Here is a 19,078-nt window from a genome sequence, read left to right on the forward strand (position 1 = left end):
TTCACATAATTGTGGATGAAAACAGCTGATATTTCAAACTGAACCTGAAATTAAGATTCTCTCAGGTTTCTTTTGCACCAGTTCATTCACAAAGGTAACAATTCCCACACCTTTGTATCTACTCTGTGCGTTTGATAACCAAACCATATTTTTGCTAAAGGTGAAAAATGTATACATATATACATATATGTTATTTTATAGTAAAAAATATGGTTTGGTTATCAAAAATGTATGTAGGAATATACATATATATTTAATAAAATTTATGTATGAATATACATATACATATTTGATAAATATTTCTATCACCAGATTGCAAAACATACACAAAAATCGGCACTAAGAAGACAAGAAAGATAAAATTAACAGTGTTTTAAAATGTCTTATAAATACTGATGACTTCGTTGCATTATTCACTAATATCTTAAGGCACAGAGATTTTTTAGGGCACAGTTCACAACGAATAAAATGGGAATTCATTCACACTTCAAGTTATCTTCTTGAGGTTTTCAAACATTTTTCTGATTTGTTATTATATCTGATTAGATGGCCATTATTTTTAATCTTGTGATATAGCTGAAGAAGAGCTTGTCCTAAAAGTAGAAATTTCATTTTGCCTTTTTACAGTTCTTTATTTATGATTGTATTTCTAGTACTCCCTTTCATTGATATTTGATAAAAACTTAATCCAGTAGTTTGTTTTTAAGGGTTACTTTAATTACAACTTGACACAAATGTGTAAATCTATTTATCCAATGATATAAACTTTAATGTATCACTGCACTTTGAAACTGAGCAATGGACAATAACAAAGTGCTGCTGGTGGTTAACCAGCTGCACTACAGACCAATCTACCTTCCCAAGAACACTGTAAGTGCTATGCATCAATAGCCATGTGATGACACTGGTGTTACATCATATATTCATATTAGCAAACTTTAATTGCTTTCTCTTTTTGTTTTATATAAAAAATGGCAAATAGAAGTTCAACCATTTAGTTCCCTTATCTAATCATCTTGTGGTGGGATATGAACACACTGCTTTAGAGATCTCTGTCCCAAAATGCTGCCAGTTTAATTTTCTTGTGAATGAATTTGATAATACTTTCCTTCTGCTAGGAATGTGTAATGGCTTTTCATCATCTACAGAATAAAATCCAAACCCTTTAGCCTCTTAATGAAGGGCTCACTTGATTTGGCTGTAGCCTGCCATCTCAATCTTATCCAATGCTCATCCTCATTTACTCTGTGTTCTGGGCAAACTAGACTGTGCCTTCCTCAAAAAAAAAAAACCTTTACTTTTCCTTCTGTCATAAGTCAGGCTTCCAAAGGAAAAAATAAGACTTTGAGATGAAGGTTTGTCTACAAGAAGTTTCCTGGGATGTGCCATTGGGAACAATTCCTGTAAGGGAGTAAGAGAATCTCAACCAACTCCTCCCTCTCCCCATTTTCATGGGGAGCTTTGGGGCTGAAGTGGCCCCTCTGAGTATTCTGCATTGAGAAAAGGAGGCCAGGCCTTTGTATACTGGCAGAAACCAGTCATTAAAATGTGAAAGTGCCCTCAGGAAGTGTGAGCAGCACAGTGTCTACTGAACATTCTTTCCACTGTGGGATCCCTTCTGTGACCATCAGTGTTTATCCAAATCATATTCATTCTTTTAAGTCCATCTCAAATTTCCCTTGATTCATGAACTCGTTTCTAATTTGCTAGCAGGAGGTAGACTTGTCTCTTCTTTTGAAGCCTAATACCATTTTGTAAAATTGTGTTCATTTGTATATTCATCCCATTTTAAGTACTTACTATGTGAGTTAATTACACATTAGTTACTCTAAGTATTCATTTGCTGAAAGGTGTCAAACAGTTTATACTCATTGGACAGCTTTATTACAGGCAAAGAATACAGTATGGCAACAGCAGAAGAAGGAAATGCGTTAAATTGAATTTAAACAATCTCAGACTCTGGATTTTTTTTTCTCCCACTCCTGGGTCACAAAGAATACCCTTTTGTCTCCAGGTCTTTAACCACCACTAATGTGTGTATGAAACATTTTGCTACAGGAAACCCAATATCTGTCAGTGGTCAGGTTCTCTTACAGTGAACTGATCATGTAGATATATTTCAGGTATATGGCTAGCCTTGGTTATCAAATTTTACCACACTCTGCTGAAACCAGATATTATTAAATTGCATTATTTGTTATATTATTACTAAGTTAATTTTTATATCCATTCATTATTAGTATATATAGTTGACAAGCTAGTGTGGCCTGACTTCAAACAACTCACAGACCTATAAGTACAAAACATTATTTGTCTTTAGTTAGTAGAGTTGATCTTCATTGTTCCTGATTTCTGTATTTGCAAACTTGTCTATTCACTAAAATGTATTTGTAATTCTAAAATCAACACTTATAGCACGTTTACAGTCATTCCACAGACATGAGCAAAGCAGCAAAACTTTGAGTCACCCTATGAGCATCTTGCCAGCTGAAGTCACACAAGGCATCTCTCTGCCTTCCTGTTTCAAATTTGTGGACACAGGATGGACACTGTGCAGTGGTAGAGGCTGTGCAGTGCAGTGCAAGATGCTTCATCTTTGGGACCGATTTGGGGGCACTTTAATCCCAACTCTAGCACCTGTTAGTGAGGCAGCCTCAGGCACTTAGTGCTTTAGAACCTCAGTTTTTCTTTCATAACATAAAACAGAATCTACTAGTTACAAGCATTAAGGATTATAACCTATAATCTATGTGAGATTTATATATCTATATATGTGGGTATATCTATGTACATGTGTGTACACACACACACATATATATATACACACACATATACATGTGTATGTCTTTAAAAGCAAAAGGTCTGTGTTCCCTGATTTAGTGTTCATGATGACTTTATAGAACATAACTACCATGAATAACAAGGATCCACTGTATATTGTATAACATTGGTTAAGGGTCACCATCAAGCCAGGGAGCTTTAACAGTAAGCATGCTGTCAATCCAGACCAACTGAGATTCAACCACGCTTGCACTATGTAACAAATTTTCATCTAGATTTTATGAGGAACATAAAGATATTTTTTAAAACACACATGCAAAATCTTGCCCCAAGTAAGAAATTTAACAGGGAGGAGTTGAGTTCAACAAGAAAACAAATAAATGCAAACAATAAAACAAAGCAAGGTAGAAATAAAAAGGTTTTTTTTTTTTTTTTTTTAGAAAAAGATATGTAAAAGGTATATAAAGTTAGAAGTTTGATATTTCCTGCTAGGTCCCGCTCCCATATTCATCTTGTATTTATTGAACACATGTCACATTTCATCTTGCATTAGAGTAATTTTTTTAGATTACTTATTCCTTTACTATGGCGTAAGGTACTTGGGAATAAGGAGTAGACTGTGCATGTCTTTCAGTTTTCCTTAACATTCAGTGCAATAGCTTGCACATTGTAAATATCTAATGTTTGCTGAGTGAGTGAAAGATTGGATGAATGTGGCCACCCACTATAATTATCTAACGTCCCATACAGTTCTCCCTACTCCTTTTTCTGAGCTTCTCAGAAACAAACTAGTTGAGGGACCAGCTTTTGATGAATTAATGTAAGGGAGAAAATGTATTACCATTTATGATGCCCTTTTAAATATTATTTATTTTGATTTTGTTCTTTTAGTAGGACTATACATGCTTTAAGTCAAAAAGAGGAAAAATGGGGAAATTTATGAGCTAGTATCCCCATTAACTTCGAAGTCAGACGAAGCTAGTCCCCTCTGGATTGATAGGCTAATGTACGGGTAATACGTGATTTGGTCTACTGAGTAAGAATTTTCTGGCCTTATTATTTTAGTGTATTCTGAAATATTTTAAACATACAAAAGAATACAGAGAATTCAAATACTAAGGTTTTGTCAAACTTGCTGTAGTTCATTGCTGGCGTTTTAGGGCCTTACCACAGGTTATCTGTCTTAGATGTCAATTAAATAATTGGTCCAATTAATTTATTAGTTGCTAGAATAAGCCTTATTCTTTTTCCTTTTTACTTAGAGATGACAGCTATCCTGTTACTATGTATTTATGTATTTGAGAATAATATATAATATTATTTTACATAGTTTAAGTTTTATTTAAATAGTATTTACTGTACCTAATTTTCTGTGACTTGTTTTGTCAAAAATTCTGAGATTTATATATGTTGATATTTTGGGTTTAGGTCCTTTATTTTCACTAATGTATATAATTTGAATTTGTGAATACATCATAATTAATTTATCAATATCTATTGCTGGACAATTAGGTTGTCATAGTTTGGGGGTTTTTTGGTTCCGCATAAATAACCAAATTATTACACAAATCATTGTTTTAACATGATTTTGTGTAATGACATAAGAGAAACCTATCACCACATTCAATATAGGGTAAAGCTAATAAAATATGTATAAAAATATATAGCAAAATGAAATATTAACTTCCCATGAGAATAGGGTAGACCATTTTTTATTTCTCTGTCCTGTGAAATTGTCAGGATATTTACTGAGACTTCATCTTCTGAAGAAACATAAAATATTTTTACAATTCAATTTTAAATACACTAGGATCAATTTCTTAGAAAGTGATAATTTTGAATTGAGAGACTCTATCATGTGTGGTGATCATAAGGATGACCTTTAAATCAGGTAGCAGTGGGTGCCTGGATTTGCTAACAATTAGCTAAGAGACCCTGGCCAAGGTGAAATTCACCTCTTCAAGTCTGAGTTCCTCATGAGTAAGAAGGTGATAACTGTGAATCTACTTCATAGGGTTGTTGTCAATGAGACATAAATGCATGAAAACTGAGGATTTTGTATACACTAAGGAAGCATCAATAAATAGGGGGAAAATTGTCAGCAAATTTGAGACTTTCTATTTAGGTATATATATATTTTAAATTTTAGTACTTTAAATAAGCCATATTTTTACATTGGACCTGGATGACTGCTGTTATTATAGTAGCAATTTCTGAAAATTTTGGGGGGGTCAATACTATAGTTCTCCATACATACAACGTGTAAAAGGGGGTATTTTTGTAACCTCAGGAGCTACACATCATTCAAATTTGAAAATCCATCATGGCATGCAGAATTCCAATCCTCTGCAATTTGCATTAAAGCAGCGCATCAGTGGAAACAGGAGCTTCTTTATCCTTAACACAGTTATTGATTTCTAAATACAAAAAAAGGAGTGTTATTTTGTTAATAACAAAACAAGTATTTGATATCAGTTGTGCGAAGAAAAACTTTTGGAAATTGCTGTAGAGTAATTGAAAATTAGGTTGAATAAAAAATAATGATGGAGACTTTTAAGACCTCACCACAGGTTTCTAGGTTAGGTGTTAAAATAGTGCATTTTTAACACTAAAAGGAACTCACAAAGATTCATTCATGCTGTGGCCCACTATGATGCTGCACAAGAATAAGCATAAGATACACTTTACAAAAATGCATTTGTGTAGCTGAATCTTCGATAAATGCCAGAGTTCTGGAACAGGAATTGGATTGGTCTAAGCCTGTCTTTTGTATGTTAATGTGCTTTCACAGCAAAGGTATGTGAATTAACACAGACTAAAGTATTTTTGAAGAAAGACATTTATCTCCTTATAGCCTTCTGTGATGGGCTGTTCAGAGCTAAAGACACACTAGGCCAGAACCAAATCTCCTGCTGCCCTATATAGTTTTTACAATCTCCTTTTAAACAACAGAAAGTCAGGGCAGTCTCACTGCTAGACCAACACTTCTTTAGGAATCTTCCCGTAATATACAGGATAGAACCATCTCTAGTACAAATCAACACTTTATTTTCAAAGTAAGCACTTCAAAAGGTTGCTTGAACAAGAAAAGACACATTTTTTGAGCTGTACATTATTTGACAGTTAATGTCAGATTACTCCGAGGATTGCATTGCACCAAATGTTACATTTTATTCTGATGCATTTTAAGTTGAACTTTGTAAATAGTGATAGATGTTTGATTAGTGTTAATATGCAAGATGCCATGATTAGGTACAATTTTTTTTTTTAATCACCACACTCTCTTTTTGTAATCTTCCTTTGATATCTAACGGACAGTGAGAAAAAAATTGTAATTTAAAATATATTGACTTTGACTCATAAATTAATTTTTGCATTGCAAATTTATTGATATCTATAATACATAGCAAGATGGTAAAATTACTTGTCTGCAAAAAAAGATGTAAACTTCTATCTTTTTTACAAATTGTATCCAATGCCATTTTCTCTTTTAAATTATTGAATCTTAATTTCAAATAGGAAACTTATAAGCAAAATTTTATGAAGATTTTTGAGATACAGCAAGGAAGTGAGGTAGTTTCATCTGAATAATCATAGCTGAACTCATATTAGTTTTCTTGTCCTGATATTATCTTCCTTTTTTTGATAAGCATAGGGTTGGGAACCATGTTTTTGTGTGTTTTCCAATGCATACAGTCATTCTTACAGAGTTTGTATCTGTTCTGTTAGTTTACTGCCAGTTTCTTGAAATATTTTCTGCTATTGGGTTTTAAAATTGAAATAAATTAATCTTCTATAGCTTGAAGTGATTGAAGACTATTAATAAAGTATAAATTTCACACCTAACATTCAGTATTTTTAAATACCTTACTGTGACATGTTTCTAAACCTGTGTATTTTAACAAGGCTTGCTTCCACATAAATGTATATGACGTCAGCAGACACATTTCTCAATAATCTTGTAATCGTCATCTCACTTCAATCCATGATTTTCCTATGGTAACATTTAACTTACCTGATGCTAGTCATTATTAATGTATTTCTGTAGATTGTAAAACATCTAGTTATCACACTGTCTATGTTAGCTTGTTCCAACTCATGATTTATTTTCATTTTTTCTAGGATATAGACCCGCAGCTAACTGGATTTGATTTATAAGAGAGAAAACTACAGTCAATGCCCACTCTTGCCACATTGCTAATATGGAAAACAGAATGTTGAATAGGATATGGTCTGATAAAGAGTGATGATTGAAGATGCTGCTCCAATGCATGTGAAATCAGTGGGAGATACCTGCTGTCTGAAGATCTTTCAGAGCTTTTCTCGACAAGCTCCCCTTTAAGAAATCGGAGGTATATTCTACCATTATACAGTCTTTCTCAAGTGGATATAAATACGTTTGCCTCACTGTAACCAGACAACTAGACACCTAATGTGGGACCATGGCACTGCCCAGATGCACGTGGCAAAATTATGTTTGGAGAGCAGTGATGGCATGTGTGGTACACAGGGGACTGGGTGCCCCATTGACTCTCTGTATGTTGGGATGTTTACTTCAGGCTGGTCATGTGCTATCACAAAAATTGGATGATGTGGACCCACTGGTGACTACCAACTTTGGAAAGATAAGAGGGATTAAGAAGGAACTCAATAATGAAATTTTGGGGCCTGTTATTCAATTTCTTGGGGTTCCATATGCAGCCCCACCAACAGGGGAACGTCGTTTTCAGCCTCCAGAACCACCATCTCCCTGGTCAGATATCAGAAATGCCACTCAATTTGCTCCTGTGTGTCCCCAGAATATCATTGATGGCAGACTGCCAGAAGTCATGCTTCCTGTGTGGTTTACTAATAACCTGGATGTGGTTTCATCATATGTACAAGACCAGAGTGAAGACTGCCTATATCTAAATATATATGTCCCAACTGAGGATGGTGAGTTTATTGCAGGAAAAACAGGGAGATATATTTTTATATTTTTTCTATTCTAACAATATTAATTCATGTGTACTGGTAGTATGCATGGCTTTTCCTGTTGGCATGTAGACATATTTTACATGCGTGCATGGTGCTCTTTTTGTTTATTTGTGTCAGTGTATCTGTACTTATTTTTTTCCTGTGCTTACTCATTTTCTTTCCTCCACAGCACGTATATTTAGGTAGAAATGGGTTTCTAATTTCCATTCCCTACCAAATGACTTCTGAGAAGATGCATCAACATTTCCTCATTGCATGTGCAGGCTCAACGAATTGGGGATCTTTCGCACTCAGTAAATGCAGGAGCGTATTGAGTTAGATAGTGGTGTTGCATGTTCCGGCGGTCTGTGATGGAGCGCCATGTTATTTTCTAGTCTTCTATTCATTTTTCAGTAAAAAGAATATCCAAGGAATGTGCCAGAAAGCCCGGCAAGAAAATATGTAGAAAAGGAGGTATGTATAAAAGTGGAAATTAAAAATGGGGGAAAAAGCTTGCAGAGGAAGAACAAGATATTCTCCTTAAGGATGATTTGCTGATGCTGGGAAGTAAATGGTTAGGTGATATTTGAAATCTGATGAAGTGTGTCAAAATAGAAAGGTGGTTAAGGAGTGCTCTAGCTGAGTAGATTACATTGGTTCATTGGTTGTGTCTTGTGTTCTGGTGCTGGTAGCATCAGTAAGAGTTGAATCTCTGCTTTGAGTTTGTGTGTAGTGGAATATTTATTTAGGCTATTACGATACCTGCAAGGAGCCCAAACAATGCGGTCTTACTAACTGGTAACTTTGATCTTTGATCTCTGAACTCTTTTCTACAGATACATATTTGTGTTCCTCTTAAAATTTGATCACTCTATCACAAATCTAGTTTTTCGTTTATTCTCAGCATTCCTTCTGAACACTCTATGGACTTTCTCATCCTAAGGGTAAATTTTCCATAATTATTGAGCAATTATTGTTATCAAGGTAATAGTGTTTTTTTCTTAGTCTTTTCATTTTCAGTCACTTTTCCAGAGGAGAATGAGATTTTGCAGATTTGATACTAAATATTTACAGTCTTAAAATTACTTTAACATTTTTATATTTACGTTAAACAATTTAAAACATAGAGAAGTGCATGATTCAGAAGCTACAATTAAATCAACCTTCAAATCATCCTCTAGCCAGATTGAGCAAATGTAGACACTGACAGCTGCAAGCTTGCATCTGAATGTAGCTTGTCCACACTCCGCTTTTATATAACATTCAGTAAATCACTCATAGGAGAGTATGATTTTCTATGGCAGTAAATCATCTAAGTGTTATTTTGACCTTATTCATAACTTTGGAGAATTTCCAATCTTCATACAGAAGTCATTAATATTCTAATACTGCACATTCTATCTCTCTATGCACTTCTAATCTCCTGACTGGGCCAAATCAGATTTCGTTATAGCATCCTTATGGGGCAAGGAATGTCTAAACTGTTCTGTTTTAATGGGATTGCATTTATATGGAAGACACTTTATAAATAACAAAATTCATAACTCAGTTCAGAAGTATTTGTATTACATTGAGGATTTTTTTTGTTTGTTTGTTTTGTCTTTGCTCTTATTTCTTGGGTAATACTGGTAGAGTGGGATTTAACCTTCATTCTTTATTGATATTATGAATTGGGTTAAAAGCACAGTATACTTAAGAAGATGGATATGGAGGCAACAAGGATGTTTTAAACAACTAAAAAAAGTCTTTTTTTCTGCAAATGAAAATAATTGCAGTAATTTACATACCTTCAACTAATGTACAGTACTGCAGTAGTTATTATTGTGCAGCTTATCAAGCATGTGTAATTAGCTAAGTGACTTTCACCTCCTATTACAAAGATGTTGATTCACAAAGTCATAAATAAAGATGCTATTGAAGAATGCATAAATAGAGCATAATACATAAAAATATGTATGATGAAGAAAAAGATAAGAGCACCAAAAGGTAAGCTAGTGAGTGAGAAAGTGACCTTCCTTCTCATACAACTTTAGAGGATAAAAGATTTATTAGAAAATTATTTTTAATTGTTCTTTGTATTGTTGGTTTCATTTGCTTTAGTAAGAGAGTTGGCAAAGAGATGTGTAGGCAATGCTATGTACCTTCACAAACTCTGAACTAATTAATAATTAGAATGAGGACAACATCTATCAATGCCCACTTGAGCCTGTATGGTTTACAGTTTAAATATATTGTGCTTATTCATACTATTAACTATGCATTCTAAAAATCATTTTGGCTTGGGAATTTAATATATCCTATTATTATTATTAAATACATTGTGCTCATTTATTAGCTGTTTGTACATTATCCTAAAGTCTAAATAACAAAAAATTTTTAATGTAATTTTATTATATAAACAGTATTTTTAAACTAAACAAAAACTAAGGTTTAGAATTTAGCTGTTAAGTAGAGGGGTAGAAATCATTTTTCCAAACTTTTACCTGTTTTTTGTTTTTTATTATTTTTCTACCATGAAGGGGCTATTTTGGTTATTTCAAGATACCATATTTTTGGGAGTCAAGAAATTATTAGTCACTTTATATCTGTTTATATATATACTAATATATACTGCATATGGACTGTGAGATTTTCAGTAGAATGCCAGGAGTATATAAATGATGGTTTAGGAACTGTGAGAATAGTTGCTTTGCCAGGACTTTATGAATGATGGTTCAGGAACTGTGAGAATAGCTGCTTTGCCTTTTATCTAGATGCCATTCAAATCCTGTCTTGTTATTATTTATTCTTTTATGTGTGTATGGATCACCTGCAGAGACAGATGGACCCCCATCCCTGAGCCAAGTACTCTATAATCTGTGCATACTGTATTCATGCAAAACTATTTCCTAATTGCCAATTACAAGCCACATACTATTCAAGTCAGCCAGTAATAAATGAAACAAAGAACGGCCTTCCCATAGAACTTATAATCAAACAACTTTACAAAGAGCAAAGCATTTTCTGTACTTTGGTGTATATAAAAGGGAAGAAATCTTATCCCTCCTCCAAGAGATGTTGTTCTATAATTTTTAAATAGAGCATGTACAATATTTTCCTGCAATTTAAGAAAAAAGCTCATTTTTACCAATAGGCTGCCTCTCATTTTAAAACAGGTCCCAGTTGTACTTTTTAATCTGTTTTTTAATATTTCCCATGACAGTTTTAGCCATATGTTAATTACCCTCTGGATATTTCTTCAGAGTTTTATCCTTACAAAATGGAAAAGAAAAATGAATTCATAAATGAGATGATTGTCAACACTTGAACAAACAGGCAGATAACATGATAGACACTGGAATTTGGTTGTGGAGAACAGATACCTGGTTTTATATATTAGGTGTTTTGCATAATTTATCCATTTAATCATCATAACAACATTAGGAGAAAAGTATATTACTCTCTGTTTTTAAATTTTAAATTTTTTATCTCTATTTTACAAGCAAGAAGGTAGACTCTGAAAAGTCCAACCTTACCACTGACTGCTAGTTAGTGGCAGAGGCAGGTTTGACCTTAATTCTCTTTTACGTTAGATAGATTTCTGTTATGTTAAATTACCTTCTGTGATGATTTCCATAGCAGAGACTTGTATCTATCCATCCTTCCTCTTTCTGTTTTTTCCTTCTTTCTTTTATGCATTCAAATATGTTATGAGTTCTTTTTATCCTATCCTTTGGCCATATTTTAGACAGACTTAATGCTCACCTTAATTGAATTGAATCAAGCTAATGTTAGCAGCCAATTTCCAAAAATATATTCAGTAATCATTTAGTGAATACTTTAAACCTCAATTACTTTTGTGCCAATCTAATAATACCACATGCTTCTTACTGCCCAGACTAAGATCCCCACGTATTCCTCCTGGCTGCTATTAAGGAGTTGCTTTAATTTGCTTAAGTTTCCCTCTGTTTCTTTAGGTTGCTCTCCTGTGAGAGTTGCTAACAAACAAGAAAGTGGTCAAATATTAGGCAGTAAACATGAGAAGGAGAAACAAGGGACCTAGAGAGGATTCACAAACACATTGTCTGGCTCATGGATTTTCTAGAGTTGTGTAGTCTCGTGTTTCTCCAGCACTTTTATTATTATTTGCATAGCTCTTCTAAAAAGGATATAGAACTAATTTTCATTCCTGCACTTGTGAGACTTAACTTGCTTTTTTATTTACCCCAATTTGTATTGTGCAGAAGATTAAAATCTTTGTAGATGACTCTGGTACAATCATTTACTCTTTGAGCATTTTGTTCATGATTTTCAAAAGTGTTTTACTTTCACGTGCTCTGGTTCATAGTCTTTACCTGAGATAATATTGAATTCTTTCAAGAGCCTTTTCCACAAATTTTTGGTTTGTTTGGTTGTCTAACATAGGGACTGATTTTTTCCTAATTTAATGTGTATAACAATGACTCCTCGTACTGTCAAGGTATTTAAGAGTTTAAAAGGGGATTATATTCCAGAATGTTCTTACTTCTTGCTTATACATTGCTCACTCATTTACTTATTCATTTGACAAATATTTACTGAGTACTTACTCCATGCTGACTATCGCTCTAGGTGCAGAGTAAATAAAAGAAGACAAAAACCTTGCCTGCTTGTGTGAAGCTTACAACCTAGTGTGTAGAGACAGTTTGTAAATGATGAACACATTAAAAACTAAATTAAAAAGGTGTGAGAGGGTGAGAAATTGAAACAGAGTATGAAAGACCAAGAGTGCTGGTATGGAGAGTGAAAGTAGTTAAAAATAAAATGAGGACCACCTCATTTGAGCAAGGATCTGATGGAGATAAGGTGATTATCTAGAGAAAGATATATAAGGAACAATTAGGAATGTAGCAGTTCTGGAAAGGGGGAAAAGAGAGAGAGAGACAATGAGATTCAGAATAATCTGACTTGATATTTTAAAAAAGTTACTCTGGCGGATGTATTGAGACTAGGTTGTAGGAGAGCATGGAGAAATGGGGAGAGTAAGAGGTGGTGCTCCAGATAAGACTTGGTCAAGGTCCAGACTCAAACCAGGGTAGTAACCATGGAAGTGATAGATTCTTCATATATTTTAAAGATCACATTCCTTGATCAATTTGCTGTGGGCTGTGAAAGAAAAGGAGAAGTCAAAAAAGATTACTATATTTTTTATCTGAATACCCGGAAGAATAGATTTGCCATTAATTAAGATGGAAAGGAAGAACATAGAAGGGTTTGGGGAGAAGCAGAGTACAAAAATAAGTTTAGTTTTGGACATGTTTAATTTGAGATGACCCTTAGACATCCAAGTAAAGACATCAAAATCCAGTTTCTTGAACCAACATCTTGAATCAAGGTAGAGATAAAGGTTTATGTAGAGATATAAATTTGGCAGTCACTCTAATATAGAAGGTAAAGATTTCAAGTCACGAGCTTGAGAGAGAATAAAAGGAAGTGAATGAAGATAACGAAATAAATAAGACACCAAGGTTTAATTTATAGGAACATTCCAACATTACAAGGTCCGGAAGAAGAGTTGGAAAGCAATGGAAACTGAGAAAGAATTATGTATGAGATGGTAGGTAAACCAAGATTTTTGTGTTGCCCTGGAAGTTAAGTCAAGAAAATGTCTCCAAGTGAGCATAGTGATCAACTGCGCCAAATTAACTTTTGTGGGGTGGTGTGGGTTTTACACACTGGAGAGAATGGGTGTCTAAGAGAGAATGGGTGAAGATTTGGAGTAGCATAACATAAATAATTATTTTAAAGAGTTTTGCTTTTTAAAAAGAGATCAGAAAAAATATGAGGGGTGAGGAAAATAGAGGTTGTTTTTGTTACTGTAGGTTAAGATAGAATAAATAAAGGCATTTTTTTATACAGCAGGAAATGAGCAATCTTAAATATAGGCGAAAGATGGTAGAAATTCTGGAACAGTATCCTTCATTAGGTGAGAAAGGTGGGATTTGGAGATTTTGAATTAAAGAAATATGGGTAGAAAAATTAATATGTTGCTATGCACAGTACATGAGTGTGAGTGCATGGGCAGAAGTATAGTGGAGTTCTCTGCTCTTATCTGATTCTATTTCAATTGTTTGATGTGTAATGTTAAGGGAAATGAAGATAGAATTAACATCAGTGAGATCTTGCTATGATCTAGACATCATGGCATATTAATTTATTTGATATCACAACAGCCTTGTGACGTTCCCACCCTCACTTTCTAGATGTACAAATAGAGGAACAAAGAAGTTAAATTATCTTGCCCAAAGATTCATAATTTGTTGTTGGCCAACTCTTTCCTTTGAAGGGGCTGTTTTAGAATGGAGGAACTAAAACAGAACAACAAAAACAGCACAAAGCAACAATAAGAATCATGTTTATATGGGATTTAAGATCACAAATAGAAAATGAAATTGGTGGCCAATTTGCTAGTAGAAAAATCACCACCCACTGAAATATTTGTAACGCCTAGTTCACTTAGAGTTTGAAGATGAACATAAAACTATTGAACCAGAGATTTGGCTTCATATTTGAATTAGTAACTGTGGACAGATGTGCTTATGTCTTCTAAAAGCTAAACAGTTTAAGTTGGGACTCTGAAATGAAGTAGATCTAAAGTGTTGTAAAGTTTTAAAAGAACAACAACAATTGTTCCATTATTTACTGACAGGCAGAGAGAGTCTCCTGAAGCAGAGGATTAAAAGACCATTATAGCTGTCCAATTCAAGTTTTTCAAAGAATAAATACTTTTTTTCTTATAGAAACTGGGGTTGAAGTTGAAAACATTTAAGATTTATGCCACCAGCAAAAAGAGTTATGCTAGAAAATAAATTCTTGGTAGAAACTGCTATCCTTTCTCCTATCATATGTCATGTCTTCCCTTATGTATTCTTTTCACATATATAGCATTCGCTAAGCTTAATAATAATTAGAATGCAATGTTTTGTTTAGTTGAGTTCTATATTACTTACCATTACACATTTTGTAGATAATATTCTGGGCTTTAATATTTCTCCTATGAATAAACCTTTCTTTCTTCCTCCCCTGGCAGTACATGCTAATGTAGTTTAGGACATGGCAGAATTAGAACGTCACACCAGTATAGACATTTGCTAGTAACCATTCCACAGAATCATTCTGGGTTTGATCACCTTAAACTCTGGACAAGTTGTAGAAGCATAATTTCTTAGCAGAAATCTTCACACAGCCATTTGTAACTGGACAGAGCACTTTATGTAGCACTTCTTATATTGTATAAGTTGCCTAGGCTGCTGTAACAAATTACCACAAACTGTGTGATTTAAAACAACAGGAATTTATTCTCTCAAAATCTGGAGTCAAGAAGTTTAAAATCAAGGAGTGGAAAGGTTTGACTTCTTCTGGAGGCTCTACAGGAGTACCTCTCTGCTTTTTTCTAGTTTCCAGAGGTTGCCAATAGTCCTTGCTGTTCCTTGGCTTGTAGTTGCATCACTCCAATCTCTAGCTCTGTTGTCACATAGCTTTCATTCCTGTGTGCCTCCCTATATCCCCATGTCTTCATGCAGTCTTTCCTTTCTTTCTTTTCTTTCTTTCTTTCTTTCTTCTTTCTTTCTTCCTTCCTTCTTTCTTTCTTTCTTCTTTCTTTTCTTCCTTCCTTCCTCCTTCCTTCCTTCCTTCTTCCTTCCTTCTTCTTTCTTTCTTTCTTCTTTCTTTCTTCTTTCTTTCTTTTCTTCCTTCCTTCCTTCCTTCCTTCCTTCCTTCTTCCTTCCTTCTCCTTCTCCTTGTCCTTCTCCTTCTCCTTCTCCTTCTCCTTCTCCTTCTTCTTCTTCTTCTTTTGTTCTAGGGTACATGTGCACAACATGCAAGTTTGTTGCATATGTATACATGTGCCATGTTGGTGTGCTGCACCCATTAACTCGTCATTTACATTAGGTATATCTCCTAATGCTATCCCTCCCCCCTACCTCCTCCCCACAATAGGACCTGGTGTGTGATGTTCCCCTTCCTGTGTCCAAGTGATCTCATTGTTCAATTCCCACCTATGAGTGAGAACATGTGGTATTTGGTTTTCTGTTCTTGGGATAGTTTGCTGAGAATGATGGTTTCCAGCTGTATCCATGTCCCTACAAAGGACACAAACTCATGCTTTTTTATGGCTGCGTATTATTCCATGGTGTATATATGCCACATTTTCTTAATCCAGTCTGTCACTGATGGACATTTGGGTTGATTCCAAGTCTTTGCTATTGTGAATAGTGCCACAATAAACATACGTGTGCATGTGTCTTTATAGCAGCATGACTTATAATCCTTTGGGTATATACCCAGTAATGGGATGGCCAGGTCAAATAGTATTTCTAGTTCTAAGTCCTTAAGGAATCGCCACACTATTTTCCACAGTGGTTGAACTAGTTTACAGTCCCACCAATAGTGTAAAAGTGTTCCTATTTCTCCACATCCTCTCCAACACCTGTTGTTTCCTGATTTTTTAAGGATTGCTATTCTAACTGGTGTGAGATGGTATCTAATTGTGGTTTTGATTTGCATTTCTCTGATGGCAAGTGATGATGAGCATTTTTTCATGTGTCTGTTGGCTGTATGAATGTCTTCTTTTGAGAAGTGTCTGTTCATATCATTTGCCCACTTTTTGATGGGGTTGTTTGTTTTTTTCTTGTAAATTTGATTGAGTTCTTTATAGGTTCTGGATATTAGCCCTTTGTCAGATGAGTAGATTGCAAAAATTTTCTCTCCTTCTGTAGTCTTCTTACACAGATGTTGGCCCCTAGACTTAGGGCCCGTTCTAATCCAGTGTGACCTCATCTTCATTATATTTCCAAAAACCTATTTCCAAATAAGGTCATTGTACAGGTTTTCTGGATTGCTGTAACAAAGTACCACAAACTGGGTGGCTTAAACAACAGAACTGTTGTTGTTGTTTTACAGTTCTGGAGACTAACAAGTCTGAGATCAGCACATGGGCATGGTTGGTTCTTTCTGAGGGCTACGAGGAAGAACAGTTCTGGACTTCTCTTCATGGCTTATCGATGGCCGTCTTCTCCCTGTGTCTGTTTGCATGGCTTTCTGCCTGTGTATATGTCTGTGTGTTCCAATGGTCAATATTTTAGAAGGATACAAATTATATTGGATTGTGGCACAACCAAATGACCCCAACATAACTAATTATATCTGAAATGATGTCATTTCTAAATAAGGTTACATTTTGAGGTACTCAGGTTAGGACTTGAACATAAAGAATTTTGGGGAGACACAATTCAACCTGTAACTGTCGTATCCGAAGGTTCCAGCTGGACATAAGTTCTTGAGGCACACTAAGGACATTGCCACTTTTTTCCAAACTAATCCCCAGAATGATCTCATAGTGTTTCTATCATTAAGTCTATTTTAAATGTTGAAAAACTATAGCTTGCTGGGGTTAAATAAGTTGCCCAAGTTCACGTGAATATTGGAATTACTGAGACTCCTATTCAAATCAAAACTCAGATTGTATGTGATAGCTCCCTTTATCACGATGACCCATCCTACAGGTAATGAATTTTCTCTGTCCTCCTGAGAAGTTCTTTTAATTTTTTTTTTTTTTTTTGGTATTTTTCTATCAAGATAGGATACGATGCATTAGTCCATATGCTTTTATATATCCAAGTGTTTGACTTTGTGTCAACAAAATGATTCAGTTTTTTAATGTATTTCTTGAATTTTAAACATTTTATCCAGATGGTTGCTTATATGCAAACATGGTTTAAGTTAAAATGAAGATCCTACCAATTTAAAACTGTAATATTATTGCTTTTCAGTTCCATTTCATTTGTTACTTTAGGGAATTGAACAAAGTTATTTTTAAAATAACTTTTAAGTTAAGACCTGATTCTTTGTTTACTGTAACCCTATTCATTTGGTATCTATGAAATGATAACACTAAAGCAATTTAAGCATAGCTCATAATTTTCATGAAAGCCTGTAAAATGTTGCAAAAATCAGATTTAAGCAATGACAAAATTAATCTAATAAAAGGATTTGGAGTCATTGTAACCATAATTATAATTTTTAAAAGTAGAAAAATCTGATTAATCAACAGTGGTCCGAGTTTTTTGGTCCTCATTGCAGGAATGAAGGAGTGAAGGAGCAAGTCTTCACTTTCCTTTTCTTCCCATTTTTTTTTCTTTTTTTCTTTCGTTTCTTTTCTTTTCTTTTCTTTTCTTTTCTTTTCTTTTTTTGAGGCAAAGATCTTTGGAATAGTTATTCCAATAAAACCAAACCAAACAAACAAACAAACAAAAAACCCCACATCATCTCCTAGTCTTAGAAGCATATAAAAACATCTACCTTTTCCTCTTACAAAAGTGCTCACATTTTCTTTTCTCCAAAAGGTTTGGGGCTCCTCTTCTATAGTCTTCTTTCTGAGTTCCCCTAATTGGAAAATGAAAGGAGGAAGAGCAAGGGCAGGGGGATAAGTATGAACAGGACAGGTTGACACTAGGACAAGTAATGTAACCCTGTCAAGTAGTAGTAGCTATAGCTACTCCCAGTAAAGGAAGAGGGATCCCTGGTTAAAATTATTAAAAATATATATGTGCTTCCTAATTTGGACTCCTAGACCTCTTGGGAACAGGTATGTTCTGTGGAGGATCTCTAAAAAGAAGAATGCCTATAACATCCTCTAACTCTCCATCCCTGCTAAGTTCCCACAAACCATCTTCCTCAGCTCACCATCTTTCCTGACAATGAGCAGGCCAGGCCTCAGCTTACAATTCTGAGCTTTCATCAAAGAGAACTGATATGTTGCTTTGGCACAGTAATTTACAAGGAGGCAGATCCTGAGGTTTCTGAGTTGCTCCCAGCTAGGCAGCCAAGAAACCTATCAATGCTTCCCTTGACCTATTCCCAACTTTCCACCAATGCAAACACCACCCTCCCACACCCGCCCACCTGGACAGCTCCCTCATCCCTCACACATGTGTATATGGAGACGCCACCTACAATGGAAAGATTTCTTTCCTTTTTTTTACTTTTCTTCTCTCCTTTCTTGATTTCTTTCTTCCAGAGCAAAGGCGGGTTCTGTTGCCTTATTAAAATGTTTGGAGGTCATTCATTTAAGGAATAACTTCATTTCTGTGAAAATGGAAATATTTATAAATTTGCATTCCAAGGAGAAAATATTTTCTAAAATGGCCACTTAAAAGATTTTGTATTCCAACTGACTCTGAAAGGCCAGAGATGAGTTTTTTTTTTAATCTGTATTTATTTTATGAAGTTCTTTGGCCACCTCCACAGTTTAGCGAAGGGTGTTCTTATGGGGGTAGAGGGAAAGAAAACATAAAACTTTGTATAATATTTACTGGGGCCTCAG

The 19,078-nt window shown here is 34.7% G+C and overlaps 1 protein-coding gene across 3 annotated transcripts in view; it reads left to right on the plus strand.

Moving 5' to 3' along the window:
• The window catches only part of NLGN1 (neuroligin 1), a 906,829-nt gene that overhangs the window by 187,764 nt on the left and 699,987 nt on the right, over positions 1 to 19,078 (plus strand). For all 3 annotated transcript variants that reach the window (XM_033211734.1, XM_033211733.1, XM_033211732.1), the window contains exon 2: positions 6,904 to 7,716. In XM_033211734.1, coding sequence (XP_033067625.1) covers positions 7,224 to 7,716 — 493 coding nt within the window. In that variant the 5' untranslated portion in view covers positions 6,904 to 7,223. The remainder of the gene's footprint in view (positions 1 to 6,903; positions 7,717 to 19,078) is intronic.

Source organism: Trachypithecus francoisi, unplaced genomic scaffold, assembly GCF_009764315.1.
Source record: "Trachypithecus francoisi isolate TF-2019V2 unplaced genomic scaffold, Tfra_2.0 Lachesis_group0, whole genome shotgun sequence".
In the NCBI taxonomy this organism is placed as follows: domain Eukaryota; kingdom Metazoa; phylum Chordata; class Mammalia; order Primates; family Cercopithecidae; genus Trachypithecus; species Trachypithecus francoisi.